Below are 13,745 nucleotides of genomic sequence, written 5' to 3'. Positions count from 1 at the left end.
TCTCCTCAAGAGCCCTTGTGACTAGTTTGAATGAACATGCACCTCATTCGTTAGGGTTACAAAATCCATCCCTATATTTACACTATGGCTTTCTATTTCCAGTTTTACTAGAAAGTGCCAGAGCGGCCTGGATCTTGCCTCAAAACACTCTTTAATATGTATGTGTGTGCATATCTGTCAAAGTCTTACGTACATTAATTTTTTGGACAACCACAACATTGACAAAATTCAGACAACAGCTTTTTTGCAGCTTTTCAAAAATCTTTGTGGTATTTAATTTGACTTGCTACAAATGATGGGGGAACGGGACTGGAACCTGAGGCTGTATCTGTGAACATCAACATCATACAAACACAAGAATAGCAGAAACAAAAATAATATTTAAATAAAAACACAAGTAAGGCAATTTGTCGAATCATATCTTAATGCTGAAACGATTCATGATGTACTGTTCAAAAGTCTTTTACAAACAGTAATGTTGTGAAATATTACTATGTTTTCTGTTTTAATATATTTTATTTTATAAATTTATGTCATTTATTCCTGTGATGCAAAACTGAATTTTCAGCATCATTACTCCAGTCTCCAGTGTCACATCATTCTAATATGCTGATTTGCAGCTGAAAAACATTACTTATTATTACCAAGTTTTGCTGCTCGATAATTTTTTTTGAAAACCGTGATATGCTTTTACTAGGATAATTCAAAAATAGTTAAGAAAGAGGACATTTCTAAATGACTTTGCTGTCACTTTTGATCATTTTAGTGCAAAATATTAATTTATTTACATTTACTGTAAGATGAGGTGCAGTGTGTGCTTTACACATGGGATCTATACTCCATAACACACAGAGTCCCAATGGAACCCATAGAGAAAAACCAGCTGGTATTAAAAAAAAAAAAAAGCACAGTTGACACAGCAGGTCTATCAGAGACAACCGAGAAGAGAAGAGCTTACATTAGCATCACCTCCACCACATGAGCACCTCATCACAGCATATTAACACTTCCATAAGTTTATAAGTTTAAGATCAGCAAAGGCACTCATGCAAACTGTTTTACATCTTCTGAATCCCCAAAGCCTGAAAATAGCTCTACTTGAACAAACATAAATTGTGCATATGCTCAAATGAAGTTCAAAAGGGCATTCAGTTCAACTACTGTTGTGCAAAATAAAGTACAAGTTGACATTTTTATAGTGAATAAAATATGTATGTTTTAATGGCACAGGCATTTGAAGGAAACTCTATCACCCCCTTGAATACGAAGGTCTGTTTCCACTACAGTAATCAGACCTCTAACAAATGGCAAAAGATCTAGTAAACATAACATTTTATTTCAGCCAACAAACGCCCACAAAAGGAGACCGAAATGCAATGTGACTAATCAGTTCATTTTGTTTCTATATTTCTATATTTTGAGTTTTCCAGTGCATTATCTTATTTCCTGTGTGACGTGGCTAAAATTGACTCAAAACTGAAATTATACTTTTATTTCTGCTTCTAAGATGCCACAACTCTAACATTTGCATGTTAATGCAGCAATATGTAAATATTTTTCTATATTTCCCTGTGTAATCATTTCTCTGGATTCAGTTTTTTTTTTTAGGTTTAATTGAATTTATAATTAATATAATTATATATATATATATATATATATATATATATATATATATATATATATATATATATATATATATATATATATATATTTTTTTTTTTTTTTTTTTTTTTTTTTTTAAAATAGGAGCCTGAGAAATGTTTCTAGTTTTTTTTTTTTTTTTTTTTTGTTGTGTTGTCTGTTTTAATTATTCTTGATTTATGATTTAGTGGTAATCAAATCAAGATTCATTTATTTAAAAAACTTTTATAAATGAATTTTTGTTTAAGAAACTTTTATAAATTTTAATCTTTTAAAATGAAATCAAATAAAAATGTTACCATTCCTTTCATTTCTTGGCAAACAAAGTGCTAAACAAGAGGTTTATTATTAAAATCAAAACATGGAAGGAAAATTGTGGGATACTCCTTAAAAAGTATGTATTTTTTATTATTTTATTATGTGTTTTATGTTCTGTCGCTGTCATTCTGTTGTACTGCGGAGCTTCTGTCACGAAAACAAATTCCTCGTATGTGTAAACATACCTGGCAATAAAGCTCATTCTCATTCTGATTCTGAAAATAAAGTTTACATTTTTTTCAATTATTATTACTTTGTGAAGTACACTCTGCTGTAAAATGATAATATAGCTGTCATAATTTCTTCAAGTTAAATCAAACGTAATTGTATCGATAGGCTTTTTTTTTTTTATTGAAAAGTTTTTTTTTGTTTTTTGTTTTTTTTACAAATGAAAGGGTGAAATGCATATGAATGCTTAAAATGCCTGAATGCTTTTAACACTTGAAAACATGCAGATATCATATTTAAATGTCTTTTTGCTATTTAATATTGAGAGACATTGGTCCACACTGCGATTGGATTAAGTGTACAGCACTATTTTCGATTCATTCATCCAAAAAATGATTTTACCTTTATACAGTAAATTTCACAATTCTGTTTGTGTTTCCTGCATATAATATATGTGTTAATAAGGTCAAACAGAACACAGACATCAAGATTTTTAAGTATAAGAATAATTTTAACTGAAAAATTAAATCCCAGTGTTGGGTCCCTCAATATAGATAATAGATGCGGGTTTTGAAGTGTAAACCAAAAACGAAAGTGCAGCATGCTTATTAAAGCACAAATGCTAAAAATACCAAAGCTAAAAATATATAAGAAAAAACCGACCTCACTAATTGACAAGAGCATCATGACCCATCCCTAGTTAATATGGCCGCCGGAAAGATACACAGACGCAGCATGTGTGGAACAGGCCCTGGTGTGATCGTCTCAGAAATGAGCTCAGCTGAGTCGACCTGCTTATCAATGTGAGTCAATGTGTTTCTATCAGTTCATTTCAATTAGACATTCCTGACACATCTCTCAGAGCTGAGGATAGCGTGAATGAGGGTTGAGCAAGAGAGAGAGCAAAGTGAAAGACTGAGAGAGAGAGAGAGAGAGAGAGAGATGGGCACAGTAAGTGATGAATAGTTGATGAGATGCTCGCAGCAGAGCAAAAAGGGGAAAGCTATTCTCTTTTACTCTCCCTCCTCCCTCTCTTTCTCTCTCTTTTTCTGGTGTGTAGCTCCCCTCCCCCTTCAGTGCATCTGGTTTTCTCTTTCTACCACTCTCATTTACTTACCTCCTCCCCTGTTCCACTCTTTTTTCCGCAATAGCATCTCTCTTGCACTCCCTTCGCTTTCAGTAATCTCTCCCCTCCTACTTTTCCACAGATTTGTGAAATCAGGAGTGTGCTTGCTATAGTACAAAATATATATTACTTTTATTTTCATTTCATGCCGTTCTGGCTGAATTCATGACAGATTCATCTGATATCTGTCTCTCTGAATAGGAGAGCGCTGGGCGGATGGACAGACAGACAGATTCTTCTGTCTTGTTTGCATACAGTGGAGTCTAAAAGTCTGAGAGCTTCTAGAGTTGTGTCATTAAAGCAAAAATGCTAAGTATGTTTAAAACTGTTTTTTTTCTCTAATTGTTTCTTTTGCGATGCTAAATGTTTTGCAATATTCAAATCACCAAGAAATCCAGGTTATTTTTTTATTATTTATTTTTCATTTCACTCTTAATCTTAGTATTTAATTATTTCATAATTTTATGTAATACTCATTTTAATAAAAAAAGCAAACTTTTGCATTCTTTCATTAAAGAAAAAGGGTGACATACTGTACAAATTTACCAATAAATTTCTCATATTCTTTTCTAAACACAGATGTTCGTGATATAATTGAACAGATTTCTGCATTGTAACTATGGAAAAATGTATTTTCTTTTTTTAAATAGATTTTTTTAATTATTATTTTCACCAAATGTTTTTTTTTTTTTTTTGTCATTCAAATTCACATATTAGAAATATATTTTGAAATGAAATACAATTTAATTTAGACAAAATTAAAACATTCTGCATTACAAATTATTAACAGTAAAATAAGCATTTATGCACACTTCTGTCATTCAAGCAAAAGAGAAACGCACAAAAAATGTGGATAATATTAACTGCAAAGAAATGTTTAATTCAGTGCAAAATATTGCATTTTTTCAGACTTTTGCATTCCATCATTAAAGCAAAAGAGCAATGTACAAAATACTATGTAATTCATTTTAATTTAATAAAAATTATTGTTTTATTTTAATGTACACTCAAGATATAGTGTTGCAATGGCATGTCAAATGTTACTGTAAATGAGAAATGTGCTAAATAAAACTATTTCTGCAAACTTTTGGACCTCGCTTTACCACATGACCTAAACAGGAAGTCTTTCATATCACAGATATGATTTCATTCATCCATCCAGTATGATAGGCAAAAGAGAACTGCTGTCAAAGATTGCATCGTAAGCGTCCATGTACCAATTAAAAGCCACTAAACTACTGAGGAGGTTTGTGAGCATGTGTCAAGGGACTGAGGATAAACTAAGTGCTGTTCGATAAAACAGTGACTGGCTAAACTTCAACTGTCCTTCTGCAGCTTAAAGGGCATTCACTGTCGTTTTAAGCTTCTTATGAAACTCCTTTGCTCCTATAATACAACTTCATATAGCATCTATACACATCAGATTTAAAAGCACCAGCTTTTTCTACATGGGCTGCTCTCCCCCAGTGGGAGATTTTGCCTGCATTACCATAATCTGACCAGGAGGTGGGGCTGTTTCTGTGACGCCGCCTCTGATGCTCTGCATGTCTTCATGGCTTCAGGGGCTGTGCAGGAATGTTTAACACACTGCAGTGAGGGAAAGAAAATAATATTGCGAAGGCAAATGCACTGCTGTTTGCAATGGAATACTTAAACAATGTGCAATCAATACGTTCATTAATTTTTCCCATTTCGTATCTGAGTGAATTTGACAGGCTGCTTTTTATCTGGCGTGAACATGCCGACTCGACTGCCCTCGGCTTTCTGTTCTCTGTGTGTTTGAAAGAGCACATGGAGAAGTTACTGTGAAATATAAATCAGAGGCAAATGAGAGAACAGGAACATGTTCAGCTAAAACTCTGCACTCTCGACTGCAGCCTGCATAATTCATACAAGCTCCAGATCTCTTGCTCTCTCTTTCTCTCATCGGCATTGACACACACATACACACACTTTCTCAATGCTCTTCCTCTCCTGCAAGCACATTCAAACTTGCAGACTCTCTCTCACTTTCTGCTGCAGAGTTCAAGGTATGGTCACTCTGATCAGTCACATTTAGTTCGGTCGCACTGGACTAGATGTTCACTCAAACCCTGTCCGTCTGTTTGTCGTCTTTCAGTCTCAGAGCTGGATTTCTGAGCACACTGATCTCTGTGCATCAAGACTGCTCTCATTTTCTTTCTAACATACAGCAACACTCACTATGTGACAGGCTTTTGCATTGTTAATTTCCCTAAAGCTATGCATTAAATACCATTAAATCCTCTTAAAATTACCTGACCTCCTTCACATAAAATATTTCTGTATGACACATCTTTCCCTTCTTCACTTTGCCCGAACTTTTCCTGAGTAAACAAAAGCCATTTCCATTCATTCACAAATTAACTCATATATCACTATCAGCACAGCGACACATACAGTGAGGCAACTTCAGCTTGGATATCATGTTCTCAGCACAGAACGGATATTTATATATGACATTTATCATTCTAAACAAATAGTATATAAAAATATCTAAATATTAAACAATATTTTGTAGATTGATTAAAAAAGTACCTTTTTTTCCTTTTTTTTTAACCAAACTATAAAATACTATTTTACATTTAGATATTATTTTAAATAAATGTACTTACATGCTGAATTACGCCTTTATTCATAAGATCAATTTGTTGCTGATAATGTATTATATATATATATATATATATATATATATATATATATATATATATATATATATATATATATATATATATATATATGATTATATATATATATATATATAATATATTTGAATATGCAACCCGTTTATATTTTTACACTTGCACATGTATTATATTAAATTAAATGCTATTTTATATATAGAAAGGACTGCAGCGGAAGCTAAAAAGGCTATGTTTATTATATTATATTATATTATATTATATTATATTATATTATATTATATTATATTATATCAAGAAGTCAAGAGGCATTTGCAGAGTGGGGATGTGGGCATATACTTTATACACCAAATGCATTATAAACTGCACTACACATTTTTGTCTGTCTCATATACAGTGTTTCCTAAAACAGAACAGAATAGGGAAAAAACAGAAAGTCCATGTAATATAGTTTTAGGGTAACATTATAACTCATTTTATAATATGCCATTAGACTAAGAGAAAAGACACACAGGAATTAAAGAGAGAACACTGAAGGCTCTGTCTCTGGACGATGGAGTTATTCCAGCAAAAACTCATCATTTGTGCATATGTCAACTGCAGTGGAAATCACAACATAAAAGTAATAATGCTGAGGCTAACATCTATCACCAAAACAAATCCTAATTTTAACCACACCTCCTCTGAAGGTCACTTGAAAGCCATTAACTGATTTGCAAGGCAAGATGCAAGCAATTTGAAGAAATAAAACATATCTCTGCATTAAAATACAGCTAATGTTTTAAACAGTCTCGCTGTTCTTAAGAAAATGAGCCCATGCCCATTTCCAATTCATAAAATGTAAATATAATACAATGAAAACATCATTAAATGAAAAGTCTTGTTAAATGAAATCACGTACATGTCATTGCAGGCTATAAAACATTCACCGATATGTCAGATTATAATAGGTTAGAACTGTGAAGCCAGAGCTTGTCTGCATTTGAATGGGAATCCCTTTCTGTAAGGGGCCTTGCCACTGCCACCGGATCCTGAACCAACCACAGCCAGCAGATTTCCAGTTTCCCATCACGTGGTTTCCTGATGCCAACACAAAGCTAACTGAAATGCTGCCGTCCATGAACAATGTTCAAGAACTATCTGATGCTTCTCACCGTACATACACTTTAAACTTCATGAGATGGTTAATAACCTGCATGAATCATGGCACATCATGGAGCATTATGTGAAATCACATGTTGCAGATGAACATGGATGACTCTTAGCCTAAAGATTCATATACATTTCTTCATATTGATTGAACTCTGTTGCCTGAGAGTACAGAATAATTGGTAATTTAATGCATGTCAAGCTGATGGTTGTGGCAAACTGTTTTAACATTTGTTTCTAACTAGTATGGATTTGAATGTTTCTAGTGTTATCTTTAATTATTCTAGCAGCCTACTTATTCCAAAAGTGATTAAAAACAATTCACTTAATAGTCACATGTATTTGTTTATTTGATAAGAGTATTTATTCCTATTCTACTAATCTCAATAGTGACATTTTGCTATATTGTAGGTAACAAATGTTTGTTTGTGTTTCCTCTGGTGATCTGAGGTTCAGATATCAAGTAATAATTTCAGACTAAAGCTATATTTCTTTTGTTGCTGGAACCTAGTCCAGTGTTACAAGTAACACTTAATTTGGTCTAGTTAACAGTTCCAATAATTAATTTTAGTACAGTTACCTAATACTATGTATAGACATGACACTGGGGGAAAAAATGTGCTGGTGTAAAATGTAATTAGGATTTACAATGTAATACTGATTTATTACACCCTACTCAGTTTGTATAAGAATTTTTAATGAAACCATTTTAATCTTAATAATAAGTAATTATCACGTGACTAATTGACATAATAAAAGTCAAACATGCAACTCCAACTAATGAGGGGGAAATGTTACTAGAAACTATTGGGATATAAAAGAAAAACAGTTACTAGCAAAATTGGAATGTTGTAAAACAACAATCGCAAACACATTCTAGTTGGAAGCACACACTTGATATCTAAACCACAGATCCTCAAACAAAATAACAGAAAAAAATGTTTTACCAGTAACAATGGTACAATATTTGTCACCACTGGGACAGTGCAAAGCAAAGCCAAAGCTGTAATTGAATAGATAGCCTACACTACACTGAATATAGGATTTACACCATTATCACAAATAATTACAAAGAAACGGCAAGTAACACATTGAAATAAACAATACATTTTTAAAGTAGAAAGACCGAAATAGTATTCTCTTACAAAACTTAATCCAAAAATCTCCAAAAACACATACTTATTTCAAAAATCTACTGAATTGCTGAAAGTGAAGAAGGCATTATTAGTTATTGATGGTTTACCAGAATAAAGGTTGAAGGGGCTTGCCACAAATGTGGTCAATGGCTCTCTTTCTCTCTCTCTGCTTTAATGCTTGTATGTGTGTGTGTGTGTGTGTACTGGTGTACAACTAAATGTTTAAAACGGTGATTAGAACAATACTGCAGAGACGCCCAAACACAAGCGACCCATCTCCCGTTCTCCTCTAGAGCAGAACGCAACGGTGTCATGCTCTGCGAGAACAAGCCGTTATCCGTTTACAATGAAGAGCCACAGTCACAGTCACAGTGAATAAACTTACCGCAGTCTTCACACAATATGCTCTCAACATCTTTCTTGAGGGTCTTCTCTGTGCTGTCCAGAGGAGCAAACGACGCTTTGAATACTAAAGGCTCCTCCGTAGGGTCCATGAAAAAGATATATCTGTGGTGCTTCTCCACCGCCACGCACGGAGCCTCGGAGCCGAATTCCCCGACGGTGACGAGCTGCTCGCGCTCCAGCCCGCCGCTGTTCACCGGCCACACGTCCAGCACTTTGACATTCACACTGTAAGGCTCCACGGAGACGTTCTCGGGAAGCGAGCTCACCTCGCCTTCGATCACCACGGCCGATCGGTAAGCCTGGTCCTGCAGCGAATCCAAACTCGGGGCGTAACAGGCGAAGGAGACCCCGATGACGAGCATGGAGAAATGCACCGGATCAAGCCTCCTCATGCCGTCTGCTGTGGCTCAGGGGCGGCCGGCGGCGCTGCTGCAGTGCTCTCGGGGCAGAAGGTGCTGGGGGACTGAGTGCGAATGGGCTTGCGCAAGTGTCCATGCCATCTGCGTGTACTGTTTTCCCCATGCACTTGGTGACGGGGAAACACCAGCCGCTGAGGAACCAGAATCAGCCCCGGTCACTGCTGGGCTGCTGCATTCTCCTTCAAACACAATCCCCAAACTCAATAAGCATGCATGCATAAATGACGCTCCTTTGCTGCAAGACGCTCCTCTCGCACACACTCCCTCTCTCTCTATCTATCTATCGCTCTCTCTCTCTCTATAGCTAGCTCTATCCAGCCAATGTCATCATCACCATCATGAACATCGCGCGGACGGGCAGAAAGAAGCCTCGCTCGTGCACACAAAAGCGGCAGAGATGCAAAAAAGGTTCAAAAACGCGCTCCGCCGCGCAAACGACGCGCTGCTGTTCGGCTGGGCGATGCAACAAGCGCGCTCCTTCCGCTCCGTGGCTTTACGTGAGCAGATCTCAACCGTCTCTTGGGCGCAAATGCACTAATGACACGGAAGCGTCCGACCGGCCAACCAGCCGTACAAAGAGATCCCTCGAAAGCAGGCAGTCTGTCGGCGCAAATGTGCGTAAATTGTGTAAATACGCTTGCGACATCAACTAATAGAGATACGGCAGGCGGGCCACCGCGGCAGACCGCTTACGCGATGACTAACGCTGCGAAAAGCAGCTAGAATGCAATCAATGCCTTGTGAAAAGTGCGTTTGCCGTGATTTTCTACTCGAGAACAATCCGTATTCAGGTCACATTCACCATTTTGCCCCAAAAAGCGATCCGCCAAGCGCCAAGAAGACAGATACACAGCAAACCACCGACCATCCTTTCAGCCATATTTACCCCGGCAACAGGTCCTGCGGGTATTTGCCATGTACCCAGGGATCTATAATGAGTGGAGGGGACCGCTCATTGCGCCATCATGACAAGTCAAGCTAAATAAACAGAATGATTCGCCACAGTCTTGAGGACTGTTTTGTGCACAGTTTTGGACTGGATTTTAACTTGAACTTTAGGGTTACATCATGCGTAAACGCGTCGCGAGAGAATGAATGTGCCATTGCCGTCCTGTCCTGAGGCTGCTTTAGGGCGACATCTGCAGTCACAACCCGAGTGTGTCTCGCTTCAGACTCGGGACGATATTGTTTTCACGTGCTGAAATAATCTTGAACTAAAATATTATTTATTTAATTATATTTATTTTAAAATAATTTAATCATATTTGTTTAATATTAATATTAATTATTAATCAAGAATATTATTAATATTTGAACATGCATCATAACCATCTTGCAGGAACAAGAAAATCACAAAACATAGAAGACCCTCATCATAAAATAACTTTGAAATCATTGCTATTTATAAAATCAAAGTGGTGTAAACGATTTTAAACTGTACAGAACAGACATTAATTCAAATATTAGATTTCTGAGAATGCGTTCACTTGTTTTCTAGAATGTTTATTTTTATGTCTTCATTAATCTTGTCTTTGACTTACACATTTGTCTAATAAATGAAACACAGACACACACACACACACACACATATATGTTCAGCAACCTCAGAATTAATTCACTCACTCATAATAAACAGTCTCGGTGGGCGCGGCGCTGTCGCTGTCCGTGGTGCTGAACAGCAAATAGATATGTGCGTCTATTAGTCCATATCATTACCATTACTAAGTCCTAGCATTTTGTCTGTGATCATGTCATTTTACAATTAATTTTATAGCGTATTGTTGCCAATTACTTATACTTATACACAAATAATGTAATGAGATGAATGCAAGGGAATGTGTTAAAATATCTAACAGCAATAAACCAAGATGTTCCTATTCTTTCTAGTTTCCGTTTATACTTTCCCCTTTCACACACATACAATTATTAAACACATGCACACGAGTCATATGAGAGTAATAATCTACACCTGGTGATAAACAGACAAAAAGCCATAAAGTCAAAAAGAAAAAAGAAAAAAAACTTCAAAAGAAAGGCAAAAAAGATCCAAATGACTTAATGAAGAAGTTACTGCTTTGTGCGCAATCATAACGCTGATATGACTTTTACCAACACACTACTGATCTAAAGAATCTCGCGGACTGCAGAAATAGAGACCCCCCACCAGACGGAGACTTCAAGATGAGCTAAAAAAAAATTAAATAAATGCGCAACGCGTATAAGAACATTCTGTGTGAATGGATGTTAGTGGAGAGGTTGATGCTTCAGTACGTTGAACGAACATCTGAATGGAAACATCTGTGAAAACATCCTGACAAAAAAAGGGGCAGCTAAACTTCGACATGAATCTTCCACATAGAGAAGGTAGTTTTATGACAGCTAGGTTTATACATCAGAATCAACAAATGGTTGCAGAATGTCGTAAAACTTGTGTTTTGTAGTGACACTTTGAAAATAGACCATTTCATATTAAGTTTTTAATTATTTTATTACATTCCTTGAAAATTATACAGTAATTAATATAATTAAAAATATTTTTGTTTTCAAAAAAGATGTTGATATACATTTGAATCCTTTATATAGGCTAACTAAACATTCAATTGCTTTTAAAACAATACAGCGGTGTTACAAGAATAATATAACACGTTTTAGCTCGGAATGTCACGTGTAGTAACCCTCTAAAATATTTAGTTTACTGTTTTTTACCTTGGTTGCGTTCTTTGCTGCTTACCTGATCCACGTTGGCCGCTGGACGCGGAGGTTGTCGTCTCCTCTTTTATTAAGCGTCTCTGGCAGCAGATCTCGCGAGAGCTCCGCAGTCGCTCAGCACCAGTCGCTTTTGCAGCAGGGCTGAGGGAGACGGAGAGGCTGCATCATGGCGGACAGAGACAGTGGAAGTGAGCACGGTGGATTCGCCGCAGGCCCCGGTCCGATGCAACAGGGCGCTGCATCGCGGCTCCAGCACGACACGGAGGAGCTCGCCTCGAAGCGGGTGGACATTCAGAACAAACGCTTCTATCTGGACGTGAAGCAGAACGCCAAAGGCCGCTTTCTGAAGATAGCAGAGGTCGGGGCCGGGGGAAACAAGAGCCGCCTCACTCTCTCCATGTCCGTCGCTGTGGAGTTTCGCGACTATCTAGGAGACTTCATCGAGCACTACGCCCAGCTGGGCCCCAGCAACCCTGACACGGTGCAGGACGAGCCCCGGAGGGCGCTTAAGAGCGAGTTCCTGGTGCGGGAGAATCGGAAGTACTACATGGATCTGAAGGAGAACCAGAGGGGGCGGTTTCTCCGGATCCGGCAGACCGTCAATCGCGGGCCTGGCCCTGGACCCTCGCAAGGCCAGACCATCGCTCTACCTGCTCAGGGACTCATCGAGTTCCGCGACGCGTTGGCCAAACTCATCGACGACTTCGGCGTGGACGAGGACCCGGCGGAGCTGCCCGAGGGCACGTCGCTGACCGTGGACAACAAGCGCTTCTTCTTCGACGTGGGCTCCAACAAGTACGGCGTCTTCATGCGGGTCAGCGAAGTGAAGCCCACCTACCGCAACTCCATCACGGTGCCCTGCAAAGTCTGGTCCAAATTCGGCACGACCTTCTGCAAGTACGCGGACGAGATGAAGAAGATCCAGGAGCGGAGCCGAGAGCGGAGGGCGCGCGAGATGCTACCGGAGGGCCTGCACGGGGACGACGGGGACGAGGACTAATGCATACCTGTGCGTACAGGAAGAATGACATGATAATCAGACGTTACTGTAATTTGGGATCGATCTACACACACACACACACACAACCCTCACAGACTCAAACAGTTGCATCTCTTCACTCATCGCCGGAAACTACCCACTTACCCACCATTTAACAGTAAGACGCTGCTATCCACAACATGATGTATGATCCGTGTCCAGGATGGTGCAGGAGTGTGTGTATATCCCCCTTTACCCACGTGTGTGACACATTCAAGCTCTTATGCACTGCAAAAACCCACTTGTTTTCCAGTACAAATATCTAAACATCCTGAAAACCATACACACACAATTTTATTCAGACAACTCATGACACAGCAAATAATGTCAATACTCGAAATAAAAGAACATACATAGTCAATGGTAAAATGACACTTGATATAAAAACGATACGATTTGATATGCTTTCTAAACACTTCAGCACTGACACCAGTCAATCATGTTGCCAACTTGACAGCAGCTGCTCCATGTTTAAAAACTGATAACCTTATGTTTTTAGCATATTTTAAAATGTACTTTCAAAAAAAAAAAAAAAAAAAATGGCATGAAAATGCTGTTCGTCTTCAGCATGCACACTGGGGTTTCTAAACGAGAGCATGCAAAGTGAGTGACGCCATGGTGGCTTGTTGCTTATTGGAGCTTCTGACCTCATTCAGACTTGTACAGTTTTGCTTGTCAAGTAAATTATTTTAAGGATGCCGTGTATTTGACTGGAAAACAATGATGGACATTTTTTTGCAGTATAATACTATTTCCAAAGCTGCAAATTGAAAAAGAGGAAGAAATATATAATTAGTACTCACTTTTGACTTCCAGCACAAAAGCTAGTATTTAGGAACCATTTGAACCAAAGGTTCAACATACAAACGAACATCAGGAGTGAAGGAACAGTGATGCGGGAGTGCTGTCAATATTTTAACATGCACTATTGTTAGATTAATCAATTTATATAAATGGATTTCACCCATTCTGGTT

The 13,745-nt window shown here is 37.7% G+C and overlaps 2 protein-coding genes across 2 annotated transcripts in view; one reads left to right on the top strand and one right to left on the bottom strand.

Moving 5' to 3' along the window:
* LOC113058011 (pro-neuregulin-2, membrane-bound isoform-like) overlaps positions 1-10,128 on the bottom strand; it is a 54,474-nt gene extending 44,346 nt beyond the window's left edge. Inside the window, exon 1 of the mRNA XM_026225683.1 lies at positions 8,584-10,128. Coding sequence (XP_026081468.1) covers positions 8,584-8,995 — 412 coding nt within the window. The 5' untranslated portion in view covers positions 8,996-10,128. The remainder of the gene's footprint in view (positions 1-8,583) is intronic.
* Positions 10,129-11,777: 1,649 nt separating this feature from the next.
* Positions 11,778-13,329, top strand: LOC113057695 (transcriptional activator protein Pur-alpha-like). The gene has a single exon (XM_026225176.1). It carries the CDS (start codon positions 11,898-11,900, stop codon positions 12,729-12,731), a length of 834 nt encoding a protein of 277 aa, XP_026080961.1. The 5' UTR covers positions 11,778-11,897; the 3' UTR covers positions 12,732-13,329.
* The last annotated feature ends 416 nt before the right edge of the window (positions 13,330-13,745 follow it).

The sequence above is a fragment of the Carassius auratus genome, chromosome 39, assembly GCF_003368295.1.
Source record: "Carassius auratus strain Wakin chromosome 39, ASM336829v1, whole genome shotgun sequence".
Lineage (NCBI taxonomy): Eukaryota > Metazoa > Chordata > Actinopteri > Cypriniformes > Cyprinidae > Carassius > Carassius auratus.
This window is presented reverse-complemented; position numbering and strand designations above follow the sequence as displayed.

Excerpts from the sequence above, each read along its gene's own strand:
- LOC113057695 (XM_026225176.1), top strand. The coding sequence starts at position 11,898 with ATGGCGGACAGAGACAGTGGAAGTGAGCACGGTGGATTCGCCGCAGGC.